The sequence below is a fragment of the Oculina patagonica genome, chromosome 13 (assembly GCF_052425735.1).
Source record: "Oculina patagonica isolate OP01 chromosome 13, crgOcupat, whole genome shotgun sequence".
In the NCBI taxonomy this organism is placed as follows: domain Eukaryota; kingdom Metazoa; phylum Cnidaria; class Anthozoa; order Scleractinia; family Oculinidae; genus Oculina; species Oculina patagonica.
In genome coordinates, this window is record NC_135770.1 from 31,162,123 (window position 1) to 31,171,843 (window position 9,721).

Consider the following 9,721-nt stretch of genomic DNA (forward strand, 5'->3'; position numbering starts at 1 on the left):
CAAAAGAAAACAAAAGGAAAGTTCGTTTATTTGGTTGAGAATGAAATAAGAGATTTGAAAAGCGTAAAAGTAAGTTTTGAGATGAAAATAAAGTTTACAAAAGAAAATTTTGAGACTGGTGTAACACAAGAGATGGAGCATTATTTTAAAGAAAGAGAACCGCACGTTTTTAACGAAAATAATAAACAACAGATAAAACAAGAGTTCGATAGATTTATTGAAAGAGCAAAGGGTCAAATTGAGGCTTGGTCAGAGCGCGGCTCAGGCTGGGTTATTGAAAGAATAACCGAAGCGTACGTAAATGTTGCACGCTATCAGCCATTGCGCGGAGGAACTTACTTACCTCTACCAGCCAATCTGGCAAAAAAGAAAGCAATAATCAACGTGCAAAACAGGGATAACGAATGTTTGAAGTGGGCTTTGAGAGCTGCACTTTTTCCTCCAAGGGACGGAAAAAATCTTCAAAGAACAAGCAAATACCCGGCCAACGACGGAATTAACTACAGAGGCATCGATTTCCCCACACCTGTAAAACAGATTGACAAACTCGAAAGGCAAAACAGCAACCTCGCAATAAATGTGTTCGGCTGGGAAGACAATCGTGTGATTGTGCACAGAATAAGCAAAAAAGAAAAAACCATTCCTCGTATAAACCTTATGTTAATAGAGTCAGGATTAATTCAGCACTACTGTTTTGTAAAAAGAGTAAGCGCTTTACTCTTTGATCAGAGCAAAAACTGTAATAAAAAACACTTTTGCATGATGTGTTTGACCGGTTTCACAAGAGCGGACTTGCTAGAGAACCACGAAAAATATTGCAATGGCATGAACGGCAGGCCGACAAGGATCGAGATGCCTGAAGAGGGAAAAAATTTCCTTTCTTTCCAAAATTATCACAAACAGATGAAGGCGCCATACGTGATATATGCAGACTTTGAGGCTTTGGTCAGAAAGATTTCAGGCTGCGAGCTTGGGCCCGAGAGCAAGCAAAAAAGCTACACCGAGAAGACAGAACAGCACGAGGCATGTGGTTTTTCTTTCACAGTTGTAAAGTGCGACGGTAGAATTAAACGGCCAGTAGTCTACAGAGGCAAAAACGCTGTTGAAGTGTTTTTGAAGCAACTTTTAAATGAAGAGAATTTGATACGAAGGAGTTTGGCAATACAAAAGCCACTTGTGATGACGGCAAAAGATTGGGAAAAACACAAAAACGCAACAAGTTGCCACATTTGCAACAAAAGTTTGATAAGAGATTTCTTCTTTGACTCAATGCCTGTTTGGAGCTACGACTCAGGCCGTTATTGCGGCCAAAGCCACAAAAGCTGTTATTACGCGGCACTCAAAGAAATAAAATTTGTCGGGCCAAAAAGAGAAAAAAAAGAAAAAGACAATATTGACCAATGGATTGCAAACAATCAGGAAAAATGTTTGTTTTGCGCAGAACCTTTTACGAAGCAAAATTTCAAAGATTCTGTCAAAGATCATTGCCACATAACAGGTAAGTTTCGAGGATCTGCGCACAACGCATGTAATCTGAAATTGCGAATAAACCCAAAGACGGACCAAATACCAGTTGTTTTTCACAACCTGAGGGGCTACGATGCACACCATTTAATGCAGGCGATGTCAAAGCTGCCGCTTGCATCAAAGAAAGAGGTGAAATGTGGTGCCAACAACATGGAGGTGAAATGTGTTGCCAACAACATGGAGAAATACATTACATTTTCATTAGGTGGTTTGCGTTTTATTGACAGCTTAAACTTTCTTCAAGGAAGCCTTGATTCACTTGTAAGTGCGACACCAAAGGAGTCATTGAAAATTACATCAACCTTTTCAAAAAGTAGCGAACTGCTTTTCAAAAAGGGAATTTACCCTTACGAATACATGGACTCGTGGGAAAGATTTGACGAAACAAGTCTGCCAGACAAAGTTAAGTTCTACAGCAAGCTTAATGATGAGCACATAACAGATGAAGAGTATAAGCATGCGCAAATGGTTTGGGAGGCTTTTGAATGCAAAACGCTTGGTGACTACCATGACCTGTACGTGAAAACAGACGTGTCCCTGTTGGCAGACGTTTTCGAAAACTTCCGAAAAATCTGCATTAAGCAGTACGGGTTGGATCCTGCAAATTATTACACGTCGCCTGGCCTTTCCTGGGACGCACTCTTAAAAAAGACAGATGTAAAGCTTGAGTTGTTAACAGACCATGAAATGCATCTTTTTGTCGAAAGGGGAATAAGGGGTGGTATATCTATGGTTAGCAAGAGATATGCCAAGGCAAACAATCCTTATGTTGAAGGCTACGATCCAAGCAAGCCAAAAAAATACATAATGTACCTTGACGCGAACAACCTTTATGGGTGGGCAATGAGCAAGCCACTGCCAAAAAGTGCTTTTAAATGGAAAAGAGTCATGCCGAGTGAAAAAGAAATAATGAAAAAAAAGGAGAATGACAAAACAGGCTGGATATTGGAGGTCGACCTCGAATACCCAGCAGAACTCCATGAATGCCACAACAGCTATCCGTTGGCTCCAGAAAAAAAGAAAATTAACAGGGAAATGTATTCACCTTACCAAAAAAGGATAATAAATGAACTTGAACATGACCCACCTGACACTGAAAAGCTTGTGTTAACACTTGAGGACAAAAGTAATTATGTTGTACATTATCGAAACTTGCAGTTTTATCTGAAACAGGGAATGAAACTAAAACATGTACACAGGGTGTTAGAGTTCGAACAGGAATGTTGGATGGAGCCGTACATCCGGATGAACACAGAATTCAGGAAAAAAGCGAAAAACGACTTTGAAAAGAACTTTTACAAGCTCATGAATAACTCAGTTTTCGGAAAAACAATGGAAAACCTGCGTAACCGTGTTGACATAAAAATAGTGCGAAGCAATGAAACAAACAAAATAAGAAAAATGGTTGCCAGCCCATTGTACTCAAGGCATGTAATGTTTTCAAACGACCTGGTCGGGATTGACATGCGCAAAAGCAAACTGTTTCTTAATAAGCCTGTCTATACAGGGATGACTATCCTTGACAACAGCAAGATACTCATGTACGATTTTTATTACAACCATCTGAAAAAGGTATACGGACAACGTTGCGAGCTATTGTATACAGACACAGACAGCCTTTTGCTCGAGATCGAAACAGAAGATATTTACACAGACATCGAATGTAACAAAACTCTGTATGATACAAGCGACTATCCGAAAGAGCATCCACTCCATTCTGACGAAAACAAAAAGGTCTTGGGAAAAATGAAAGACGAATGCGCAGGAACCCCTATAAAAGAGTGTGTTTGTCTCAGACCGAAAATGTACTCGATAATGACTGAGGGAGAAAGTAAAAAGGTTTTGAAAAAAATAAACGACGCATTTCCGGGAACATACATATCAGAGTGTGTTTGTACGGAAACGAAAGTGTTATCGATAAAGACTGAGGACGAAGATGAAAAGGTTTTAAACAAAATAAAAGACGAATTTCCCGGAACATACATATCAGAGTGTGATTGTAAGGGGCCAAAAAAATTATCGATAAAGGCGGACGAAAAAAATATAAAGAAAGCAAAGGGTGTAAAAAAGAGCGTTGTCAAGAAGCAAATTGTACATGAACAGTATAAGGAAACGCTTTTTAGCACTAAGCAGTTATGGCATGGAATGAACATACTTAGAAGCGAGGGTCATGAGATTTACGGAATGCATCTCAACAAGGTCTCGTTGTCGCCTTTTGACTCAAAGCGATGGATAGCGGATGATGGAATACATACAAATGCTTACGGGTATAAGCCACATAAAAAATAACTTTTATAGCTTTTCTGGCGGTAACTGTGTATTTGGAGGAATAACTAGCAATTCTTCACGCACGAAGCCGCGCTTGGGACCATCGTGTAAGTAATAAAGCACTGGCTGATTAGGTTTAGTAACAGACCTTTCAATGCTGTAGACTTTTAATGACCAAATCGGATCTGTTGCCCTTTTTACACCACCTTCCAGCTCGCCAGGTTGGTAGAGAAAGCGCACATTAACGAGAGAAGGGATTTTTTTTCTTTCTTGCCAACAGGTCTTGTATATTTTGAGGACGGTTTTGACGAAACAGCCTTTTCTTTGATTGCGGCAGCTGGTTTCTTACCAGTAAGACTGGTTACTTCGTTGTTCAGAGCGGCAACAACTTCGGGTAGCCTTTTTACCCACGCTGTCGACCGCTGGCCAGATGGCAGGGTCAACTCGACACCGTACTGATAACCAAACAGGCGCTCTGCCAGTGTTTGATTAAAACGTTCAACAATGGCTTGATCTCTGTGGATGTTAACACGCCCGCGCCTAATATAGGTTTTGTGATTTTCCATTTCTTTGGTAACAGCTCCCATGAATTCGCGACCAGGGTCAACTTGAAGCATCTGTGGCCATTTTAGTGCACTTCGCCTGTAAATTGTCTGAAAACCTTTTGCAACCTCAGTTGAATCTTTGGATGTCAAAGGCTCGGCCTCTTTGTAACGGCTGGCAACGTCAACAACAGTCAGAGCGTATTTGTAAACTTTTCGCCCTCGCGGCAGTTTGTCGTGTGGCAGAAAAAGAAGGTCCGCCTGGTGGACCGCGTTAGGAGTAGAAACATCGAATTTTGGGCGAGGAACGTATCGTGGTGCCGGAAGGTAGATCTGCCAAAGGGCCTGCTTAACTAGCCACTTTTTTGCAGCATCTTCGGAAACCTTGGCGGCCTCGGCTAATTTTTTTATCGCGGCAATTCCTTTCCAGTAGCCCTGGGGGCTATAGTAGACTTTCGAGATCTTTGCGTCCATGTGTGTATACAAGAAAAAAAGAAAAGTTTAAAGAAACCGAAAGGCAGCGTACCCAAGTGCAAGCGCGCCAGCACCAACGAACATAAGTTCACCTTGTTTCTGCTGCTCGCTTGGCTGATAAAAATCAGAAAACTTGGGCTCTTTCGGTGAAATAATTTGTTTGTCAGGATGTGCCTGGTTGTAGAGTTTGAAAGCGTAGTCAGTGTTAGTGAAGTTCTGTTTGGCCTGCTCTTTTATTTCCGCGTTGGTTTGTATCCAGTCGAGGAGCTTGGTGCGGTCGCGAGAGTATTTAGCGTAAGCGGCCTGGTAAGCCTCGAGAGCTTTGTCGTGTCTTTCTTTTTCTTTTAAAGCTGCGTCATCTCCACCACCCAAAGCTCGAGCAAGATAGTTGCCGCCAATGAAAGCAGCAGCGTTCAAGATAGCTCCGCCAGCCATAATCGCGATGCTTGCCATAGTAGAACTTTGTTATTATATTATGCGAATTTTTTTTAATTGGTGGGGAGGATTTTCTGGTCCTCAAGATACTGTTTAAGTGCAACGCTGCCGGCCATGACGGCCGTGAACTTTGCATAGTTCATAAAACTGCTGCTTGGGTCGGATGTAAAGTTTTCTTTCACAACTTTTTTGGCAGCCCAGCCGATTCCGGCGGCGAGACCTGTAATGGTGGCGGCATCCATGAGTGTTTTCACGAGCTTGTTGTCGGACATGACAGTTCAGTATAAAATAAAATAAAAATATTCAATTGAAAATTTTCTTCGAAAAGTTTTGCTTAGAAAAAATTGTTTGTTTATGCCGCGCCTGGTGTAACATTTTTTTTGGTTTCCATACATGCGTTGTACCCTGCGTGGTATCCTTCAGAAAATAAACGTTTTTTTTCTTCTTTTTCTTCTTCTTCTTCGTTTTTGAAAAGTGTATGGCAAATATGTAAGACATTTCTCTTAATCATATAAAACGAGAACTCTAAACTAAAATAATAATAGCCACCAAAAAAGAGAATGGTGGCTGTGCTGGCCGCAACATCTTGCAGTTTAGATAAATCCATTTTAATAATAAATGAAAAAAATAAATATTTAAAATAATTTTTTTTTTTGCCACGCGCTAAAGGCCCATCAATCCATTGGACGAATTCCTCTTTTTGGCTGCTGAATTCTCGATGATGCGCTGATTTGCTGCCGCTCTGCAGGAGCCTCTTGAGCGGGCTCGGGTTCTGGTGCCGTGCCTTTGGCTGGGTGGGTTTTGCTCTTGATAAAGGCTTTGATGTCTTCGCGTTTGACATAAGTTGTAATAATTGCAACGCCAATACTCATCAAAGAGATCCATTGATTTGTGCTTAGACCGCTGGATTCCGGCGGAGACTCGGTCGGAGCTGGTTCCGTTACGGGTGGAGTTACATTTCGCTTAGCAGCCGCAGATTTCTTTTCCTTTTCTTTTGCAATTATGGCAGCGGCCTCGACAGCAGCTTTTTTCTGTGCTTCACGAGCCTGTTTTGTTTTTTCAGCTGCAAGCTTGCCAGCAGCCACTCGCTTTGGATTTTTGGCAGGTTTTGTTGCAGGAGTTGTTGAAGTGACTTGTGGAACGTTTTCTTGAACAACTGCAGGTTCGCTCGGTATTTGTGTTTCAGGGTCCGCCATTTATTAGAAAAAATAATATATTTAAATGAAAAATGCTTAGCAAACTTTTTTGGTCAGCATTTAATGAGCATTGTTCAGTAATTACTTAGCATTTTCTTAGCATTGCTTAGTAATTTACTCAGGAAGATCTTTATGCTCGCTTTCTAGAGTCGCTTGTGGTGCTGTGCTGTAATCAATGTGCTTTGCTGTTATCAAAGCAACAGAAGCTGGAGCAAGAAACTTGCCGTATTTGAAAGACAAACCGCCGACAAGATTGGAAAGCTCGTTGTTGATGATGTAGTCATTTTTTAGCTCTTTTTGCAAAGCTTCGATATTTTTTAAGGGCACGAACAGACTTGCGGCTTTCGTAAAAAGAGTGAGCGCGCTGTCGATAAGATTTTCTGTGGTCTTGGCCCCAACATACGCTTCGTACCTCTTGAAGTACTTTTCGACGTCTTTGTCGGTCAAGCGCTTTACCTGATCGTGAGTTAGCTGCACACCGATTGCTTCTTTGGACTTGCCTGTTGAAACAAGTCTTGCAAGCTGTTCACGTAAAGCTGGAATGTCAGGTCCCGCTGCTTGCATCTCTGACGAGTCGCTTAGCGACACTGGTTCAGGTTCAAGCAATTCCATTACGGACGTTTCCAACATAATTCGTTCACTTGCAGTGATATCAGTGGAAGTTGCGAACGGGTCAGCCATTTATTACTCAAAAAAATATGTTCAATAAAAAAATTCTGTGCCGTAAGGGTGGCGATGAGAAATAACAAGATGCGAAAACTTATTTTTTTTTAGCTTTGAAATGACTTCTTTGTAATCTTCATGGGAAAGTTCGCCAGAGTAATCCTCAAAGATTGCCTTCGTGGTCTTGGCAGAGGGGGTGTAAAAGAAAACGATTGCCGCAACATTTTCGCGGAATGAGGCTGTTATGCTTGTCATTTTTTGAGTCAGCACCCATATGCTCAAGCCTGCGTGGCGAGCAGAGAAAGCAAGATTCACCAACTCCCCCGTTCGCCCTTTCACATCTTTAGAAGCAGCGCAGTCGTCGAGGATGATAAGCGTGTTCGCACCCTCAAAAAGAAATCTTGAAAGCTTTAACCAAGATTCAACCTCGTGCTGCTCGCAAATGAAAACAAAAAATCGAAGATCTTCCTCAGCAAAGCGATAATAAGTCTTGTTGTGCGCGAAAGTCGGGCATATGAGCACGATGTAGTCAAACTTGCCTCGGAAAGGGCCACAAAGCTGATTGACCACGTACCTTGTTTTTCCTGAGTTTGTTGGTCCCACAATGAGGGCGTTGAAGGGAATATTGGAAGGATCCATGTCAGAACAGAACTTCGTTTGCGTTCGTATATTATAAAAGCACAGATTCTAACTGCCTGCCAATTATATTCATTTGGGCGTCGCTGATTACGTAAATGTGGCAGTTCAAATTACCTGGGCCGCTTGTTTTCCTCTCTAGCTCAAGCTGGACACCGTCCTTTGTGTTCACAAGGCGCTTGCCGCTTCCGTGCATCGAGTGGTCAGCCATGGAACGCAGATCAATCAGAAGGCCGAACTTGTCTTCTGTGTAAAACTTTTGCAGGGTCATGTGCTGCGTTTTATTTTTTTCTTTCATGTAGAATCTTTTAACTTCTTCCCATATGTCCATTCCTTCGATGCCGTTGTTGTACAGCATGTTTGGCGAGCCGTTGACAGTGACGCTTACTTTTGTAAGGTCTGGGTTAATGTACTTTTCCGAGATCCTTGCACCTTTGGCATATTGCTCTATAAAAAGTAGCAAGATACCTTTTAGGGACCTCCTCTGAGGGTTGACCTTAAGATTCAGACGTGTGTCGGATCCTTTTGCAAAAGTAACAACTTCGGCACGCTGGATGTGGTCGTAAGCGAACTCTTTGCCGCCCGAGTAAGCGCTGAATGCCTCATCTGCAATTTCTTTGCTTCTTATCATCTCGTACTCCAGCTGGATGTTTGTCAGCTTGTATTTCAGTTTTGTCGGATCTGAGCCTCTGACAACATGTTCGGCTGCCGCGAGCTTCAGTTCAAAAACAAGATCGTTGTATAGTGCCTGAGGATAAAATGCCCCGTGGTCAGTTAAAATCTGGTGATCCAGACGGATCCGGTATTTATTTCCATATAGCTCATTCAGCTTTTTTTCTGCGTCGACTCCTGAACTTTTCTTATCGCCAGCATTTGAGCGAATTTTGTTGAGGTCCTCGCTCTGAATGCCCTCTGGCACCCTGTCGTCGCGCTCCTCCTGCGAAAGGAAAAAATCCTCAAATATTTTGTAGATGTCATAGCCAACTGTGTCCTGCACGACGGTGCCTTCATACTTTACAACAAACTTGTCGACTAGAGCTCGGCTGACGTTGTCAACCAGAAAGTTGTTGGCATGGCCTCCGCTCAAGTCGATGTTGAAGCGCAGCGCCAGCGAGCCAGGCACAATGACCTCGTTTTCGTTCAGCTTTGGCACTGAAACATACAACGTTTCCTCTGGATTGGCTTCAGTGCGGTCAAAAGTGATTCGTTTTACAGCTCGCTCGGCTTTCAGTGCGCCGAGGGTTTTCTCTACGCGTCCAGGTCGAAGGTTTTCTTGAACAGCAGCCATCTCTCGATTGGTTTTATTGTTAAATTGAAAAGTTTAATTTGAAAATATATATAAATTACGTGATGGCAACAGGTGGTGGTGATTTTGGATACGAGGACCCTGATTTGGACCGAGATCTTGACCACAACAGTGATAACGATGATGAAGAGGAACAAGAGGTCGACACAACCCGACCATTTCAGCCCGGGATGGTATCCACACCCTACCATGGGGGTGAACAACATGAAATGCAAACAATGCAGCACGAACAGAGCGGGCTGCCAGAAACATCCTACGACGAAACACCTTTGCTTGAAAGAACCCCTTCAATAAGTGATCTTCAAAATGAAAGTAATTTGCGACAAAAACTAAAAAAAGCAGTAGACATGATAAAAGGCAAATTTCCCAAAGCAAACTTTGAAAAAATAAAAATCAGAAGAGGCAAAGGGAAAAATGAGGGTAAAATTGTTGCTGTAGGAACAAAAAAAGGCGAGTACAAGATTCTAAAAGAAAATGAGTCAGGCTTCATGAAAAGCTTTTTAGACAGCTTCAAAGATGAACTTGGGCCGTCAGCTGAAGATATTATTGCTCAAAAAAATGAGAGCATAAGAGATGTACGCCAAACATTAAGAAAAGCTGAACGCCAAAGATTAAGAGAAGCTGAAAAACAACTTCAAGAGGCCCAAAAACTCGCATCGGAAAAAGAAAAAGCC

General features: G+C 42.2%; 1 protein-coding gene across 1 annotated transcript; it reads right to left on the minus strand.

Annotated features, from left to right (window-relative positions):
- Positions 1-7,775: 7,775 nt before the first annotated feature.
- On the minus strand, positions 7,776-9,029 carry LOC144637137 (uncharacterized). The gene has a single exon (XM_078496282.1). The coding sequence runs from the start codon at positions 9,027-9,029 to the stop codon at positions 7,776-7,778; it is 1,254 nt and encodes a 417-aa protein (XP_078352408.1).
- Between the last annotated feature and the right edge of the window lie 692 nt (positions 9,030-9,721).

Bases quoted from the DNA above. Each gene is read 5' to 3' on its own strand.
- LOC144637137 (XM_078496282.1), bottom strand. From the start codon at position 9,029: ATGGCTGCTGTTCAAGAAAACCTTCGACCTGGACGCGTAGAGAAAACC.